Source organism: Hydra viridissima, unplaced genomic scaffold (genome assembly GCF_058129835.1).
Source record: "Hydra viridissima isolate aposymbiotic clone 2 unplaced genomic scaffold, HvirCarnegie_v1 scaffold_9, whole genome shotgun sequence".
NCBI classification, from domain to species: domain Eukaryota; kingdom Metazoa; phylum Cnidaria; class Hydrozoa; order Anthoathecata; family Hydridae; genus Hydra; species Hydra viridissima.
Genome location: NW_028324308.1, coordinates 3374621 through 3395153, shown reverse-complemented (window position 1 = coordinate 3395153; position 20533 = coordinate 3374621). Strand labels below are relative to the sequence as shown.

General features: G+C 28.9%; 2 protein-coding genes across 2 annotated transcripts; both read left to right on the top strand.

The window, feature by feature from the left end:
* Nucleotides 1-6810: 6810 nt before the first annotated feature.
* Nucleotides 6811-15735, top strand: LOC145185818 (ubiquitin-conjugating enzyme E2 J2-like). Its single transcript, XM_090098856.1, has 6 exons — nt 6811-6992; nt 7649-7792; nt 12442-12532; nt 13218-13265; nt 14846-14926; nt 15177-15735. The coding sequence occupies exons 1-6, from the start codon at nt 6862-6864 to the stop codon at nt 15393-15395; spliced, it is 714 nt and encodes a 237-aa protein (XP_089954982.1). The 5' UTR covers nt 6811-6861; the 3' UTR covers nt 15396-15735.
* A 1576-nt stretch (nt 15736-17311) lies between these two features.
* Nucleotides 17312-18213, top strand: LOC149883619 (uncharacterized). Its single transcript, XM_090097409.1, has 4 exons — nt 17312-17470; nt 17545-17588; nt 17739-17849; nt 17979-18213. The coding sequence occupies exons 1-4, from the start codon at nt 17410-17412 to the stop codon at nt 18093-18095; spliced, it is 333 nt and encodes a 110-aa protein (XP_089953535.1). The 5' UTR covers nt 17312-17409; the 3' UTR covers nt 18096-18213.
* Nucleotides 18214-20533: the final 2320 nt, after the last annotated feature.

The window sequence follows — 20533 nt, the reverse complement described above, 5'->3', positions numbered from 1 at the left end:
ACAACATTTTTTTAGTGGGGGCCTGGGGAGAAATCACATATTTCAGGGAAGTGCCCAGGAATTTTGTTGTTCAAGATAGGTAATTAAGAGACATGGGACATACTCAAATTTCTAGTATGTTAATACTGGTGTCGAATGAGGACGAGTTGCAGAAAGTTGGGATAATTTCTTTTTTTTTTTTAAATTTATAACCTTGCAAAGCTTAAAATTACCCCCTGAAATAACTTTAAGTGGTCTTAACTTTTAAACGGAAAATATTTTTTTGATGCATTTTGAAATCTGTCGATGAATTTTGATCTAGTTTAATGTAAAACAAGCAAAAAATTGAAAAAGGTTTTTAGGAACCATACCCTGGGTGAGGCCTATTAAGGGTCGAGAAGGGTTTGCTACAATTATTTATTACAGTAAAAAAAAATTTCTAGTCTTTATGGTTAGATTATGATTGATATTTTACATTTCAAAATCATACTGAACGTTTTTTTATAGGAGGTTTAATATTATGCTTTTTACAAACTACACTCCTGCAAATAGAAAGCTACTTTAAAAGTGCTTGTAGTTGTAAGCAGCAACCGCGTTTTTTAGCGCCTCTATATAGTTTGGGCTGTGCTCTCCAAATTTTTTCATTTGTCAAAACTGATTGAAATCCTGATGAATGGATTTGAGAGCTTGTTCGGTCCAGTGACCTAAGCCTATAGAATATAAGAAGTACAAAAGAAATGAAAGTTTATTTAATAAATATTCGTCATAATTTATTCAAATTTTAAGATTCAACAGTTGAAATAGAGTATTTAGTTACTAAAATTATAAATTATTTTTTATCAAATTTAAAAGATATTTATTATACCGAAGACTCCACCTTTCATGTCGATGAATTCGATAATATATTGCTCAACTTTGTGTACTTTCAAAGGAATTGTAGTCCTTAGATTTCTATAGCTCGTAGAGAACTCCTCTAAATCTTTAACATATGTGGAGCTTAATGATTTTCCAAAACAATCATGGACTATTTTTTCAAAATCTCTAAGTACCTTAATATGTTTTGCAGCGGAAACTCCAAGACTAGACTCCTGAAAAAACAGTTCAAAGCTGTCTATGTTTTTAAGCAACTTATTGCAAGCATTGCCTTCCAAACGATGATGCCCTTGGTAGGACACTCTGCAGATGTTTATCTTAGACAGATATTGATTAACAAACTGTAACCCACATTCCTTGTTTTCAAATAATTTTTTTTCAATCTCTTTTAAAATTTTGTCTACAACACCTAGCAGTATATGTAGACCAGGAATATTTACAAGTTCTAGTATTTTTTTATTTCTCTCGCCTGTTAATAAAGGGGGATTAACAACATTTGTGTACTTTTTTGCTTTTTTTAAATTTGCACCATCAGTCGTCCATTGGCTGTACAATCTACACAAAGATACTAGAGTATAATGTCAGCTTTTTGAAAGTCAGGAGATGACGTGCAATACTGACAAGGGTGCTTTGATGATGCAGTTTATTTTCCAACCATTTGAAGCAAAACCTTTAGATCTTTAGATAGTATGTAATCTAAGGATAAAATTTATCAAAAATTAAACGCAAATTATGGTATTTTTCGTTTAATGAATGCAAAATGGCCAATATAATAGTTTTATGGACGCTTGAATCTTTAAAATCTTTGTACGCATATCTGACCCACATGCTCAGCTTCTCTGGAATTTTATTATTTTTTAACTCTGGTTTTAGGGTTATCGACAGTGTAACTTTAAGGAATCCCTGCCCTCCATCTACGCCTAATCTGATATCAGCATCATTTTTTCCTTGACTTCTGTGATGAAGTACCATTGCTACAAGCTTTTTTATGTGATTGCAATACACAATAGGAGTATGTTTTTCTACCTACTATACATCCATAAAAAATCAAAAAGAATGATACAAATTGTAATAAAGTCAAATATAATTATATTTTCAATGTTATAAACAAAAAGTGGCTTTTGCAACTTTGCTCATAGCGTGCTTTGCTCATAGTCTTCTCGTAAATCTTGTTTAAATTTGAAGGTAAATACTGAAAGAAGCTCAGCATTTAACATAGAAACGGAGTTGCGACGGTTAGAAAAAATTGGGTTAATTCCGTCAATTTTATTTGAGTGTTTAAAATGATATTTCTTAAACAGCATGAATTTGTAGTAATTCATTAAGCGTTAAAAGGGGAAACCATTAAAGTAGGAAAAAATATGAGTTCTAAGAATATTAGTGCAGCAGCAAAAGCTTGATGTAAACCAGAGATAACTAGAGTAGGTAAAGATCTAAATTGATTTTAAGAAACTTAAACTCAATTTAATTTCATTCTGCTGCACCCTAAAAGTTGTTACAGCTATCAAAAAATATTTTTTTTGGTAATACTTTACTTACCTCTTCGCTTTCATTTAATTCTAATAGCAACCGGAGTTTATCACAATTAAATAATTTTCCAATCATTTCGTTGCTCTCAATCAGTTTAATATTGAAACCAGATTCTATACTTTTCCGTCTAGCCTCACTTCTCAGAAATTGTGCAACTTCAATCAAGTTACGATTACTTAGAAATCATAATGAAGCTATTACAAAAATTGGCTTTAAACTCATAACAAATTTATTTTTAGAAGTATTTTTAAGCAACAAAAACTTACCGGGAACGTAATTTTCATTGAATTTTGTTCAATTTATCTAAAGAAAAGAAAGGTTTCTTGACCTCAGTCTTTCCGAGAGAAACAGTGAGTTGCTTCGGACTAAAAGTTTTCAAAGCTAAGGTGTTCCCTGAGTCATTTTTGCTGAAATCTTTGTTAGAACTGGATAGAACTTTTCCTTGCATTTTTGAGGAGTTGATTTCACAATGGGAGTCAAATTCTTTTGTCTATCTAATTTCGTACAGGGATGTGGAATTCCATGTCCCACTTGAGCATACCAATCTTGACAAATTAATTTTCTACAGGTTTATTTGAAACATCTTTAGCGCCTTGATAAGCAAGTTTTCCCGACACACATTCAACCATAGGGGCAAATATTTTTTCCATTTTTGATTTGCACCCATTTTCACAAATAAAACATTTACAATTTCTCCCTCTAATAACTCTGGTATTCAGGTCTAAATTTTTTAGCATATGTATAGCAACTATAATAACTAAAATAACGTAACTAGATTTTAACTAAAGTAAATTAAACATCAATATAGTTATAATTACCTTCATAACACGGCGCATAGTGAAGTAAGGATCATTCCCTACAAGCTTTTTTCTACATTTCGAGCAAAGCATGGGAGGTCAGGGTGATCTGCTGAATAATCTTTGCCGAATATAGTTTTGAGTAGTCATTTTTCTTTTTATTTAGATTTAAATAAGCTGTTTTAGCATTATTTATTGGTCTTAAATCCTTGTCTTTCCTGAAACAGCAAATGCAAAATTTTTAAACAAAATCACTATGCTCTTTTGCATGTTTAGGCATTTTAAACGAATGCTTCAAATAACAACTTCTGATATGGATTGATAATACTGGTATGATATATCGGTCATATCAATCAAATGTCAATATAATGGCCACAAACATGCTTTTAGTTCGTATGTAAATGTGTGTGATAAGTAATTATGCAACTGTTAACAATTAGCAACTGCTAGCTTTTAGTAATTGTTAATAATTAAAGGTTGCTTTGCTTTGTTTTTATTTCAATAAAAATGTAAATAGAAAGTAATGAAGATTACATATCCGTCTATAAATTTCAATGTTAAACAAACATTTTTAAAAACTTTAAAAAGAAATTGATAAATCTATCACAAACATTTCTGAAAAACTAAATACAGGGGCATGGGCATGATTTTGTGGTGTTCGAAACGATCCCCTGAATCCCCCCTAGTATGGTTCTTAAAAACCCTTTTCAACTTTTTGCTTGTTTTATATTAAACTAAATCATTTATCATTGACATATTTCAAACTACATAAAAAAAAATTTTTCGTTTAAAAGTTAAGACCATTTAAAGTTTTTTCAGGGGGTAATTTTAAGCTTTGCATGGTTATAAATCTTAAACGAAAAGAGATTTTTTGATGAAATTTGAAATCTTTAAAGGAGACGTAGTTCTAGGAAGGGGCCAGTTAGGGGTCGGAGCAGGTTTGGTTTTGCTCCAACTACCCTAATTTTTTGCAAGTCATCCTCATTCAACACCAGTATCAACATACTAGAAATTTGAGTATGCCCCATGTTTCTTAATTACCTATCTTGAACAACAAAATTCCTGGGCACTTCCATAAAATATGTGCTTTCTCCCCAGGCCCCTACTAAAAAAAGGTTGTCGTTTACATTTTTTGAATGAGAAAATGTTTTCTAATGATTATCAAAAAAATATCTGAGGATGTGTTGCAAGGTCTTAGAGTATGGTCCAATGCACCGTGTTGTGTAAAGTATTTTTGCTAGATCTGCTTATTAGCGTTTGGAATATTTGGTGGAAAGGGGTTGGAATGGAGGGAGAATAAGCTAGCCGCTGGTGGGGTGGCGCTGAAGAAAAGTATGTTTCAAGACTCCACCGAGGGGGTTACACCTCAGGATCAATGCGTTCTCCCACACAACTTCATTATTTAAAAAACAGCTCGAGATTTCAGGAAGTTTTGTTTATGCTAATATATACGGAAGAATATGTTTACAGTCGGAGATAATATTCGAATTTCACTTTTATCATTTTAGTTTAATCCATGTAACTTGATTAGAGAAAATTGTTCGGTTAGTTAGTGTTTAAGTAATCAGAAGTTTGGTTAAACGAAATGGAACTTTATCAAATGGAATTTATTTAAACTTAAGTTAAAACAATCAAACTCGTAATGAAAAAATCCCAGCAAGCACACAACGTTGAAATAACGTTGATCAACGTCGATCAACGTTATTTCAACGTTGTTTAAACGTTGTGTGCTTGCTGGGCTATTATTGATAGTTAATTTTGTTCAAGAACGTGTTGCTCCAAACTGAACAACTTTATTTATCTTGCTGTATATTCTCAATAGTTCAATTGTGCTTTAAACATCATCAATTTTTAGTGACATAATGACTCAACATCATTATTTTTTCAAGTTAAACATACGTCCTCTTGCAAAACTTTGACGATTTCTTCATAGATCAAGATAAGTCTTATGGAATGTGAATTAATTAGCACCTTTCACCAAACAGTTATGGCTCTAAAAAAACCATCTTGAAGAATCCAGTAGTTGTTTAGTTCTGTTAGATTAGGCTTAGTAATACTACACATTGTGCTTTTATTAGCGTAAATTATCTTTTTATCAAAGTCATTAATAATAAAAGTTTCTTGTGGAAGTTGTTGTAAAAGTACTCGGTGTTTTTTCGCACTATTTAAAGCATCGTCGTTTGTTTTTTCGGTTTTTAACGAATAGTAATGAGTAAAGTACATACCTCTATATCAGTCATTTAAAAAGTAAATCGAATTTAAAAAGATTATAAATTTAGACATACAAGCATTTAAGATTTCAGAATTAAAATTGCTGTACTTCACATGCTTTATATTATTTTGTTTCAACTCTTTAAGATATTGTGAAGAATTCAATTAAAATTTTTAAATTTAATTTTATAACCAGTTTTTAATAACAAACTTATGTATGAGTATTGTCTTACCAAAAGCTTTGGAGCTTTAAAATACCATAAAAGGTTCTTTTAAACTTTAGAAAAAAAACTCTAACAAACTTTAGAAAATTCGATTTATCTGAAAAGGCTGATGTAGAAGTTGGTTATTATTCGTTGTTATTTGTTAAAAAGTCGAAAACTAAACGCTAATGTGTACACTTTCTTATCATGATTTTCATCTGTTATTATAAATTAGGTATATGAAAGAATTTTCTTACCGCGCTTTAAAAACGAGTTGTTAAGAATATCACCGTGATATTGCGGATGTAATTGATTCTAATACGCGTTGAACGGGTCTTTAGTGCGCGTAAAAGTAATTTTTTTTTAAATAAATTAGATTCATAAAACTCCTTTTCGGATATATAACATACATACTATCGTTTTGATGCATGTGCACCCTTTATAAAGTGAGGCAAAAGACTTTTAACCACACTCGTTTTGAATCTTTAAAATGCTTGGAATCAACATATAATAGCTTACATCATAAATATGTCATAAAATATATACAAATTTGATGGGATAGATGAAAGTGGCACTAAAAAGTCATAGAAAAAGAGGGGGAAGGAATCAAAAACAGTTGTATAACTGTGTTAGTAAACAATTATACGGGCACTCGCTTACCACCAACATTTAGTTCTTTTTTTGTGTGTGTTTTTTTTATTGTTATTATTCCCTTTTTTTTGTTTCAACTGGTATTTTGTTTTAATTTGTCTTTTTCAATTTTTTTTTCATAAAAACATTTTTTCCATTTGTTATGCTATTCATGCGTAAAAAAATTTGTATGATTTTAAAAAATTATGTTAAATAAGTTATATCAATTTAAGTATAGCTGGAAATCAGTTTATATTGAGTTTGAGCAATTACTTTTAAAAACAAAGTTTCATTTTCTAAAACGAAAACTATCAATGTAATGTAGTTCACAACATTTAAATACATTTTTTATTCTATTTAAATAAAAAAATATATATTACAAGTAGTTATATATTACTGTAATATTATCAAATCTTAAGTTGAATAAATCTTTACAAAATCATAATTTTTAATGTCTTTGCTTAAAAAACAAAATTTTTCAAGACTCTTATATTTAGTATATATTTATACAATTTAAAACTAAACATATTTCATTGAATATATACAGTTCTGTTATCCAACAAACTTGTATACCTAAGATGCCTATAATGTTCTTGAAATGACACTAATTTGAATTACATTAGTTTAGACTACTAACAATGTCCGCCCCAAAAAAACGACTAAATACTACAGCTTCAGCTCGATTGCGACAAGATTATATGCGAATTAAGAATGATCCTGTTCCCTACATTATTGGAGCTGAACCTCTTCCAGCAAATATTTTAGAATGGTAAGTTTAAACAGAAGGAGTAGTTTGAATTAGTTATAGATTATGAATTTTATTTGTTCAATAAATGTAGTATCAAGTTTATTTTAAAATATAGTTTATAGTACAAAATAACTTGTACTGTAAACTAGATTATAGTATAAACATAAGGGCTATTATTCCATTAATCTATTATTTGTATCTGATGCATTTAACTTTAAATTTACGACTTAGACCTTCACTTTTGGTTTCAGTTAATTTTAAGTCTCAGGCTTTTTTATTCACTGGTTTTAATTGAGGCATTATCTAAGTAAGCTATCAGTTAACATATAAATTGCAATAACATAATAACAGTTATAATAAAATGATAACATGTTATTCATATTGAAATATGCATTTTTAAATTAAGATATCAAAAAAGTTGTAACCAGCGAGTTCTTTAAGTATGATTTTTAAGAAATTCACAAACAAAAAGAAAACTAAGAGTAAATGGAGTAAAAGACTTGAGAACAGTAAAAGTGGTTAGACTTAAATAATGAGAAGGATCTACTGTTTTTAGGAATGGTCTTTTTAGACTATTTGGGTTCTTTATGTTATTTTTAAATGTAAGTATAGTTTAAGTTTTGCAAAAGTTTAATAAATATCAAAAAATTATTGATTTTTTTTTATTTTTTACATAGGCACTATGTTGTAAAAGGACCAGAAAAGTCATTATATGAAGGTGGTTTCTACCATGGAAAATTGGTTTTTCCTAAAGAATTTCCTTTTAAACCACCGAAAATTATTATGATAACTCCCAATGGTCGATTTAAGACCCATACAAGGTATTTTAAATTTTTATTTAAGTACAAAGTAAAAGTAAAAAGAAAGTAAAAACTTAATAAAGAGAAAAAATTTCTCCTACCATTATTGAAAAAGAAATCAGAATCTTAATTTAGAAAGGTCATTTGAACTTTTGTTGTTTTTTTTTTGTCAAAACATCCTTTACTTTTTACTTGAGAACTTAATCTTAAAAGAAAACTAAATTTTTGTGATTAATTGGGATTGTTTTTTTAATATTTTTAGTTTTATTGTGTTTGCGTTTTTTTTTTTACTTACTAAAAAATGGAAGTTTATACTAGTTTTTTCATGCCATTTTAATGAAAAACATAAATAAGATATCTAATATCATTCACCTTTCTTTAACTATTTGTTTTCCCCTTTACAACATATAGTAATTCAGGTTGATCATATGCATAGTAAATTCTGTCTGATCAATTGCATAATAAAAAAAAGCATACGAGAATATAATGTAAAAAAAGTAGGTGTATAAAGTTTGAAGGTCAAAAATCTTGAAGGTCAAAAAGTTGAGTGAGAGAACATTCTTATATTTTATCAAGTCCCTCAATTTTAGGTTAAATTATCATGAACTTACCAAAACAAAAATAATGAAAATACTTCAAATGCAGTTGAAAATATTTCTCATTAGAAAAACATTGGTGCTTATGTGGGAATCAAAAGGTGGCTGGGACAGTGTCAAAAACTCATCGTCTCATCTGCAATCTTACTTGCTATCACTTGAATTACTTTGCTTGTCTTCATCTCATATAACATGTGATGCAACACAACATCATTAAATTAATGATAACAGATAATAAGTTAATCAATTTATTATCTATTATTATATTAAGCTACAATAAATTATAATTTATGCTGCAATTCAAGAAACATTTTTAAAAGTTACCTAAAATGCTTTTGAAATTAAATTAGCTAGTTTCATTTCAACATTGCAATATCTTCTACTAAAAAAAAGCATTGAAAATTTTCATCAATGCTTGTAGACTACTTGCAGAATACATGCAGATTATTGATCAGCAATTGTAAGAGATAATCCTTTGCTTGAACACAGAAGAAAAGTCAAGAGAAATAGAGACACAAGCTGTAGACAAGATATATAAGAAATTTAAACTTTTGAATATTTTTAACATGTTTACTAATTTGACTTTTACTTGATATGAAGTAAAAGCAAGTATTATTAATTCTGACTTGATGAGTTTAAATGATAAAAGTAATACTTTCGCTTAAAGTTGATTTCTTCATAAACTTTTCATGTGTGAAAGAACTGCACTACATAAAAAGAGAGGGAGTAAAAATCTTCATTATCATCTTCGTTACTATCTTCATTAGACATCAAGTTCAGATTAATGAATAGTTTCATGAATGCAGTTGACAAGAACAAAGGAGCTTCTATGTACCTGATAGGAAAATATCCATCACATGGCGCTGCAAAAATAGATAAGGAATCTTTTTTGGTCCACAGATTTGTTAATCTAGCAATGGTGATGAGTTTCTTTTTCTGATGTATGCCAGTCGATAACATTCATGTCATTTAACTTTCTTGGAAACAATAAAGCAACAAATGTGGTTAAAAAAATCATCTAGGCCTACAAAAAACTTTATTGAACATATCCTATGAAAATCATTTTCTTCAATGTCATCTTCACTGTCATCTTTACTTTTCTTCTGAAATTGAAGATGAGAGTGAATAAAATTGTAAAGTAAAATATGTAAACTTTCAGTTACAAAAAAACTACAACAAATTTAAATGTTATATATGAATTCAGCAAGTGAAACTCAAGTATAACAAAAAAATAGAAAAATTTGTAGAACAGTGTTATCATATTCTTAATTTAAATGCATAAAATATTTTTTGATAATGATGTAAATGAATAAGTAATTTAAATGCATAAGACATGTTTTGATGATGTAAATGAATAAAAAGTTTTTAAAAATTTCATAGTAAATCAAAAGTTACTTAAAAACTAGGGTTGGGGATCCCAAAATCCTGGGATTAAGCATTTAATCCCGGGATTTTTTTTGAAATCGTTTTCAGTTGAACATTTTTAAATTAAAATTTCTTCGCTTAAGATTTGACTACTTTTGTATTGAAAATTCCTGAATTATTTTTTTCGTTCGATTGCAATCAAATTCGAACTTTACAATTTTGAAATTCTTGCAGTTATGTTTTTGAATAATTGGATTAAAGTTGTTATAACAATTGAAATTGGATTGCAATTACATTCTTAAGAATTTTTGGTGCTTAGTGGCATTTATTCAAGTTTCTGACAAATTTTATCTCGAATAGATGTTATCTGTTTGTGACCATTTTATAGTACAAGTTTTAATAAAAAATAAAATTGCTGGTTATTTGAAGAGTAAATTTTCTAAAATTATAATGGCTTCGTACATGGAATATGATAAAAAAAAGTAATTCTGCTGTTTGGAAACATTTCTTAAGAGAAGAAAAAGGGCAAACAGCAATGTGTAAGTCTACTGACTGCAAAAAATTTTTAAAAATTGGAGGTGGTTCAATGAAAGGTCTCCATAGACACTTACTTTCCGTCCATAAAATTAACCTCACACCAACTACTATTTCAGTAAACACACAAGATAAACCACCAATAAAAAAAAACAAAACGTTAACCAATTATTTTCCGATATTTGAGCGAGAAGAAAAATCACTTCCTGCTACACTTGCATGATTAACAGCCCTTGATGGGATTTTGTTCAACGTGATATGCCATTCTAGTGATATATGTGCAGGTCTTATAGCTACAGGATTCAAAAGTTTACCCACAACAGTCAACACTGTGCGTTAAATGTTTGTAGATTACAGCAAAAAAATAAGGAGTTTTTTTATTACTGAAATAGCTAGCAAAAAAAAAACCTGAATTCGGTGTAGGAGAAAGATTTTCTTTATCTTTTGATAAATGGACATCACTGTGTAACTGTTGCTACATGAATATTAATTTACATGCACGAAATTGTCAGTTCTGGAGCTTAGGCTTAATTCGTATAACAGGATCGATGTCTGCAGATAAGTGTATTGAGCTATTAGAACAAAAAGTTACAAAAAGTGATAGTAATGTTCAGACGATCACCAAAAAAAACGATATCTTGCAGAAGTATGTTGCGGCTGAATTTGGGAAACAAATAGCTCTAATTAAAGACTGCAAGACAAGATGGAACAGTCTTGTGAATGCTTCAACGCATCTATTTATTAAAAAATTGTATACAAAAGGCAATAATAGACATAAGTCTACTGGAAGGTGAATCTTTGGCTTTATCTAATATTGAGATTAAAACTGTATCTGCTATCATTAATGCGCTAGTCCTAGTAAAAGCAACAGTTGAGGCCCTTTGCCGTCGGGATACTAATTTGTTTAAGCCAATGTTGCCATAACTTTTATATTAAAAAAACTTAAAGATGCTAACAACAATATAAGTCAAAAGTTGCATTCATCTCTCGTTCTTCGAATGCAACAAAGGCATACCGATGCAAGTGGGATCCTTCAGCATCTGCACAATGGTAGAACCAACATTCAGTCCAAATCTGAAATAGAGCTAGTAACAGTTCCGACTTCAATAAAATGTCACAAATTAATAGTTGAGTTACTTGAAAGACTAGACGCTACAAATCCAGCTACATCATTAAAAGCTAATGAGTCTGAATCAGAAGTTGAACTTTCTGTTTCAAAATCCCGGGATTAATCCCGGGAAGAGGTAAATGTAATCCTAAAATCCCGGGATTTTATATATAGCACAGGATTACAAACCCTATTAAAAACATATTGAATAAAGTAAGAAATACATAATTTATGTTCTGACAAAGCTATCATTGAAGCATCCACCTATAATAATATTTGGATTTTTTTTTAATTAAAAAGTTAGGATTTTTCTAGAAAGAGAAAAAATAATACACTTAAATGATAATCCATGAATACAAAAGAAAAGTCAAGAGAAACAAAAGGGGTACAAACTGAAAATTAAAAAGAAAACTTGATTATTTTGGACATTTTAAACTTTTTATCAAAATTAGTTTTTCTTAATAAATGTGTGATATAACTAAGTACTAATAAAGATATAAAGTTCGAGATTAATTTTTGCTGCATTATTAACTTGTTACCTGTAGCTAGAAAATGTACATTTTTTACGTGAAAGCTAAACAAAAAAATGAAGCCAACAAAAAATTTTCATTCTCATATTTGAACCGTGATTTGAAATACATTAAGAAATGGCATAATTCATTTAACTCAACAAAAAAAGTTGAAAACATTTTGAATAGCTTAATTATTCTCTACCATTTTAAAATGTTTATCTTGAAAAAGAAGGATTGTTATAAAGACAATTTTTTTGAAAAAAAATCTTTTTCAGTGCATTTTGATGTATGAAAACATTATTTACAAATCCTTTTGTTTGTTGAAAAATGGTTTAAAAATTAGTTTCACTAATTCTGTTTTATTTTTTTTATTATTCTACATAAAGTTCACGACTTTTGTTCCCTTGTTTTATCATGTTAAACAGTTTGTTAAATATTTTATTTGTTTAAAATCATAAATCCATCTTTTAAATTCTTTGACATTTGGTTGGTTTTAAAAAATGATTTGGATTGTTCTTAATATATTTTCACCAATCAATTCAAATTTCATATTAGGTTGTGTCTTTCAATAAGTGATTTTCATCCTGACACCTGGAATCCAGCATGGTCCGTATCAACTATACTGACAGGTCTTCTTAGTTTTATGGTAAAATAATTTTATATTTAATTGTTAAATTTACACTAAAGGAAGGTTATTAAGCAAATATTGTTAAACCAAAAAAGATTTAATGTTAAACAAAAAAGACTTGATGTGAATGCAGCTGTGTTTTTAACATTTGAGTCAATTACATTAGGCATTATCAATGTGTTGTTGCACACCATCACAGATGTTATCAATGCATTGCTGCACACCATCATAGAAGTTGTGGTTTCTTTTTGTGTTCAGTCAGCTAAATGAGTTCTTCTGTTCATTAGTTTTAGCTCAGTATCTACATTTGTTAATTTTAATCTCAGTTGAGTGAACTTTGCAGCTGAAAAGAGTTTAAAAAGAAGTTTTATCACTCTTTTGTTACGATTTCTTGTATTTACAAAAAAAAGCTACCCATATGAATATTGTGTAAGTACTTGAAGGACACAGAAAAATGAAGCAAGTAAAGGTTCATCCAAGACAGTTTTTAAACCTATTTGTCAGAAAAATCAGTGTGATAAAATTCCATCAGTGGGTGTCTCATGTCAAAAAAATGTCTCATGTCAAAAAATTATTTTTCTGAAATATATTTAAAGCGATAACTAGATTTAGAGTTAAGATAATATCATTCTAATACAATAATATAACTCTTAAATAGTATTAGAAATTTATGTTTGTTGCAAACATTTTATAATTTGTTTAGCTCGAGAAAGCACCTACATTGGGTAGTATTGAAACTACAGATTATCAGGTTTTTTAATGTTTTTCTTTAAATGATTTTAAATTTTCTTAATGTAATTTGGATTTTTGATATATATATATATATATATATATATATATATATATATATATATATATATATATATATATATATATATATATATATATATATATATATATATATATATATATATATATATATATATCAAGGCTTTTTAATTTCACACAAAGAAAAGTTTCTTAATTTTATACAAAATGAAATAAAAAGTTAGGCAACTATAATTTTAAAATCTGAAATTCAAGACAAAAATCTTATGTTAAATGTGCTTAAATTAAATCAAAGAGGGCAAGTTGATCTTGTTGATTTTCAGAGTTTTACCTCATGATGACCTCATCTTTCACTACCTCATGATGACCTCATCTTTCACTACCTCATGATGACCATGATGATGAAAGATGATGAAAGGTGATGATTCATCTTTCACTATAAAGAATAATTAACAAAATTTTATATTTTGCATTCCTTAATTTCAAAGAATGTATATGAAGCTTCCAAAGTGCTTTATGATATAGACTTTAGTACACCAAATATTTTATAATTTGATAATGGAAGAGAGTTTACAAGTATAATTATTCAAGAATTAAGATTGCTGTGAAAAAATTTACTATTAAATAATGCCAGACCTCTATACCTCCAAAGTCAAGGTTGAGCCAAGCATTTTAACTTTTAAAAAATCACTTATTCCAAGGATGAGTGATATGGGTCCTGTTGAGCCAAGCATTTCAACTTTTAAAAAATCACTTATTCCAAGGATGAGTGATATGGGTCCTGTTGAGTCAAGCATTTCAACTTTTAAAAAATCACTTATTGCAATGATGAGAGACATGGGCAATGAATACAATTTATCACGAAGCTATTAAAATGGATCCATGAAGTGTTTTATTTGGTTAGAAACCTAGAATAAAATCATCTTTTGTGATTCTTCAGGAATTTGTGATGAAAATAAATAATTGAGCTTTAGAGGAAAATAAAGAATATTTGTTAGAATGTGAAGAATAAATTATTGAATCTTGGCACAACAATAATTTGAAATCTTAACACGAACAAGAAAAAACACTTTCTAAATAATTTTTATTGCAAGAACATGACACTCCAGTTTTGGATTTTAGTATTAACAATTTATTACAAAATTTCACCAGCTAACTGAAGTAAACACAATCAATCATGGGTTTAAAAAATCTTAGCAGTGAAGTAGTTTTTAGAAAAAATTAATTTAAATGTTCTGAAAGAGTGTTCTATAAAAGCTCTCTACTCTATCTAAAGTTCTCTAAAAGTTCTCTAAAAGTTCTCTTGGATTTTATCCGAAAAAATGTTTGTCTTTGGATTACATATTTGTTTTAAAAAACAAAACAATAACAAACAAAATGAAATTCGTCTTTGAAGCTATCATCTTAATAGTATGAGACAATAGAAGAATAAAGAGTTATCGTAACTCCATCTAATGATAATTATTTTGCAGCTGTTACAAATATGTTAAATATAAAGAATATGTAGTTAATTATATTCATTCAAATTATTGCAGCTTCTCAAGCTTATGTTATTGCATTTAGAAAAAACAGTATGCATTAAACAGTCTTGATTTCAATGTAAAAGATGAACTTTTCTGTGAACTTTTTCCAGATATTACTAAAGTAAGTTTATATGTATCATTCTTGTATGACTATTTCAATCTAATAGATTTCAACTAAAAAAGAAATAGAAAAATTTGATCTCACTTGATAGAACTTTTCAATACTCCTTTGATTGAAAAAAAAAAAAAAAAGATTTAAATCTATAACTCTTTTAAAATTATCTTACTCTACTCTTGTATATTTTGTTTAATGTGCTCAATTACATATTATTCTTGATAACGCATCATGCATTTGTGATCTTTGTTTACAGGAAATAAAGGAAATACTAAAAAGACGTTCCGAACAAAGCGAAGAAAGCGAATTTGCATCGTCAAGTACGCCCTTAAATGGTGACTTCCGTTCGGTAGATCACGATAATTTTATGAACGGCAGTATTTTTGCAAATATGTGCGTTTTCATAGGATTTGCTATTTTCGCGTTGACCGTTCATTACGTGTTAAAAGCAGTATCCCCAGATGAAATGGGTTGATTTAAAGTACTTTCTATTTTAAAGCTATTTAAACATTTATTTAGATTATTTTTTTATGATATCTTTGGTTTTACATCAAACCATCAGTTAGATTTTCTTCATCTTGGACAAGTTGGTCACTTTAAATAAGATAATTAACTTGCTAAGACAACATTTTTATTGGCCTATTGTTAATTATTTTGTTTAAGTTGTACCCCTTATCTATTTATAGTCTGTCGCTACCGTCCTTTTTAACAATATTTTCCTGTTTGTCATTTTTGATAGTGGCAAGCGGCGTATCACAGAGATTGTTATATTTGTTTATAGTGTATAAAATTTATTGGGATTTTCGTTAATCGAATCTTTGGTTGTTAATTATTCTTAGTTTGTTTTTAAAGCCACTTTTGTTCCAAGAACATCAATCTAGTTAAGGTCTTTGGCAATGTAATAGTCAATTCTCGAATATATTCTTATTAGAAATAGCTCTTAGTAAGATTGATTCAAAATAAACTTCGTTTGCTTGTTAGCGAGGTTTTCAGTCCGACCAGAAATGAAAATAATTTTTGAAAAAAAAAGGTTTTTCGTTAAATTCAAAAATGCGTCAACTGAGCTGTTAAAAAGCTGTTAAAAAGATGTTTAAAAAAGCTGTTAAAAAGATGTTAAAAAGATGTTTTTTAGAAATTTTTAGAAACTCTTCTGTTTTTTAAAGCTAAGGTATAGGATTCTAATAAAATAAATTTTTTTTATTACCAAGAGGAACAGAAAGAGGGGGGAGGGTGAGGGCTAGGGATCAATAATATTATTATATCGTGCATGTAATGAAACTATTCTCAAAAATTATTTTTTGTTCGTCTAAGATGCATCTCCAGAGACTTTTTCATAAATTTAAAATTTACCATATAAACTTTAAACCAGTACTAATGTTGTTTGGCTTTTTCGTTTGTTTGTTTTTTTATTTATTTTATAACTATTAACACTCAAAAAGATGTTGGGGATAACCAATTATGGTATAAACTGTAGTATTTCAAATACAAAGGTTTTTTTGCAAATCCATTTGGAAGGCATCTGGCAAAGAAATCATTGACAACAGTTAAGAATCGAAAAGGAAGAGTCCAACTGCTAAGCATGATGGAGAAAATCTAGTTTTTCGGGGATGTTTTTCTCGTAATGGTTCTGGTCCAATTCGTAAAAGGGATACAAAATGGATAAAAGCGAATAAAAAAACATAATTAAAGACGTGTTGTTGGCATGTGGAAAAGGAAAAATGACTCGTGGGTGGACTTTCCAACCAAATAATGATGTCATAATTAAGTTTCTTGACCAGCTCGTAGTCAGGCAGTGATTGATGCGAAAGGCTATGCAACACGGTACTTGGCATTTTAGAATAATTCTCTTTGCAAATGCATATGACAAAACTGCAAATGCACAAATAGCCGTGAATGGATTTATGATGATAGGTTTTCACCCATTCAGTCAATTTACAGCGGAAGAATTTATGTGTGCAGAATCTACTAGTCGTGAGCTTCCAGCGCCAATGGTTACAGCTGCATCATTGATTATTTACAATCCAAAAAGCATTTTAACTAAAAAGACTATAATTTTTACAACTTCTCTGCATGCATAAAGGGCATGCTTCTGTTCCTTTCCTTAGAAACTGTCAAACAATCAAACAAACCCTATAATTTTATTGTCAGGCCCATTTGCTCCCGAAATAATCAAAAGGAAAAAGTACAATATGAGAAAGATATTCACCTATATCAACAGAGAATAGATAGGCATTTTTGACGCTAACAAAAATTCACAAATTCTAAGTATTTTTCATTCATATATTTATTAGGGCAAACAAAATAATTGTGCAGCATTTAAAAGAGGTTTGTTCGGTAAACATCATGCGTTGTCATTTTTCATCGACACTTAACACATCTTTGTACAGCTATATATACAATTGCACCAATGAAAACCTATATAGTTTCTATTTTGTTCTTAAACTATTCTTTTTAAACAAGTTTGTTCTAAACTTGATAGTTAGGAAAGAATGAAGATTTTATTTATTATCGCCGTTATAGTTTTTAACATTTGCAGTGGAGCTGATATAGGTAAATGAGTGGTGGGAAATCTTTTCGGAGTCTTTGTTTTTGAGAACTTCAAACATAAGATTTTCTATTTTTAGATGATGTTGGAGGACCATGCCTTCTTTCTGAATCGCATGCAGAGGTGATTATATTAGTATTTTACTAAAACGAATTTCGTTTAAATATTATTACTTATGTCAAATTATAAAAAAAAACTTAAAATTAGTATTCAACTATTTCCAGATTTTTAAGTTTAAAAAATCTAAGGTTGATTTTATTTATATTTACATAGTGCTATCGAGTCTTTACTCGGTGCCGTAAACAAGGATATGCTAAGTATAACGAGAGACAGAAATGTCTTAAAGATTTCGACGAATGCGTTGCTGGACCATGTCCAATTAAAGTAAATCAATTTTTTTCTTTTACTTTCGACTTTTTCCCTCTTCTTTTTCTTCTTTTTTTTTTATGGAAAAGTTTCCCTCAAATAAAATTACTGTTTAGTATTTATGTAATATTTATTTATTCAACATAGTGTGAAGACACTTATACCTCGTGCCGACAAAAATCCACTTCAATACCGTTGACGTTTGGTTGCATTGAAGACCATGCTAAATGTATGAATGTCTGCGGTTTAAACTTTAATGGTTAAACTTAAGAAATAATACCAAAGGGAATATTTTCTTTGAAAGATATTTTCTAGACATAATGCTAAATATCTTTGAAGATATCTTTTTTTATGATCAAAATATTATGGTTGTATTACCTTATTAGCTTGTTTATTTTCATAAGGTTTCATTGCCGTAAATACTAGCTTATCCTAGATAACCTGATAAGAGCCTCTCTTATCAGGTTATCTAGGCTCCAAACCAAAAAGGGTAATTTAAATAATCTTACCATTAATTTACCCTCATTTAATCATTTTATTTTTAAATTTGCAACCTGTAGAAAAAAGTTAGTTTTGCAAAGATATTTAGTTTGTTGTAAAATGAAAAATTTAAAAAGAAAACAAGTTTACTGCTAATGGAAGTGTTGTGGGCTCGTAGAAAAAATTTAGCAATTCTTAGTTTTATCTTTAAATTTTATTCGAAAAAGTTCCTAATCTGCTTCACAACAAATTTTTAAAGTTGGCGCCAAAAAGAATTTTCGCTTCCCATTATACTACAACAACAATCGATATCTCGAACACTCGAGTACGTTAAGATTTTATACTTCAACAACAGTTTATAAATTCTTTATTAAATTTTGAATAAAACTTATTCAAGGTAAAAACAATTAAACGTTTTTGTCGATGGACCTCTCTAAAGAGAAGCTGAGCAATGCTATATACAGTATACTTGGGTATTTATCCAATGCTACTTACAATATACTTGGGTATTTATCCAATACCTCAAAATTTGTCAGCTTTCTTTTCGATATACTGGCTCACTCAAAAAAGAAAATTAAGCTTTCAACGCATGCCATTGATGTTTTCCTGAGCTTTTTTGTATTTAGTTGCTTTTATGAGTTTCAAACCTGCTTTTTAACTAAAGCACCTGGACCATGGTCACAGCTCGCTAGTTTGGAACAAAGGCTTAGTGAGTGATTTTGTGGAACTATATTAATAAAATTTTTTAGCACTAATGCATTTAAGTAAAGATGAAAAAAATATTTTTATATTCATTATTACATTCAATGATTTGACGTGAATAATTCCAAATAGTTTTAAATGCTATAGAATACTTTCGATTTCACTGGTCCATTTAACAATACTGATCTTTTAAAATTAATCCGTTTTTTATGCATCATTGAACAAAGAAGTCGTTACCACAAAGAAATAAATTGTTAGACCAGTTACAATCTTTGATTTTTTTTTATCAGCAGTACAAACTGATAACGTGGTGATTTTCGTAAAGTGGTACAAAAATCTTTCATGTAGAAGGAGAACAACTACATCACAGTTCATGATGTTCATTACATAGACCAACAATTAAAATGAAAAAAGTGTTAAGAATTTAGCCCCCTATGTTTTTAGATGTGTTGAGTCCATAAAGTAATAATAAAAAGTGTATTATCCACCATTTTTTTAGTTTATACGGAATACATATTTACAATATGTATATTCATGCGGAATGTGAAAAATCATTTTTAAATCTAATGTCTGTGTATTTTAACTTGATAAAGTATACCGTAAATCAAGATGGCACACTATCAGTATTGGTTTTTCTTCAACCTCACTTTTTAGCTTCTTTGCCCAAGAGCTCTAAGTATGGTTGACCTTGGTTGTAAAAAATTATCTGACAGTTTTTGCTGTATGTGTTGAGTTTGTAATTTAAAAAAAAATACGGTGCGTTAAATAAAATCTGTAATTAAACAAGAGTACTGTATTAGGTGAGTTTTTTTTAGTCAATTTCCCCCCACTTTAAAATACAATTGAGGTCATATTGTGAAAGAATTGTAGGTGATACAAAAAAATGCCGAATATGGTTTTAGCACACAAAAATCCAAAAGATAGAGCTGCATTTGTTTAAAAAGTTTTCACATTTTTTTGTTGGCCCGTGTTATTAAGAAATGGTGAGAAAACTTTTGGAAACATTAGACTTTAGACCAACCTCGTACTAAACAAACCAGCAATCAATTTGTTTGATAGAAGGTGTAAAAGACATAATAAGCAAAGTATATCTGCCTTTTTAATAAGAGTGAAAATATAAGAAAAAAGTTTACTGGCAAATCTTGAGTAACCCAGACTATTTAAACACATATTAGAAAGTGCTGAAATAGATACACTATTCGGTATATCTTATCTAAAACAACAGATTCCTATGGCCAATATAAGTGTCTTAGAACCTTCTACATATTTTGAGATATTAAATGATTTTGAACACCCTTAAAATCATAAGTTCTTATACTTTTATGGTACTGGTAAGTGTTGCAGGAAATAAAAAAAAAAAGCTAAGTTTATTTCTAAACAAACTTTCAAAAAAAGTACTGAAAACTGAGATGATGAGTGCAAACTTTTCACGTATTTAACCAGCTTTAAATAATGCATATACAGCTGTTCATTTTGGATATTGCAGGGGAAAATAAATTTAAAATAATGAAAACAGTAAA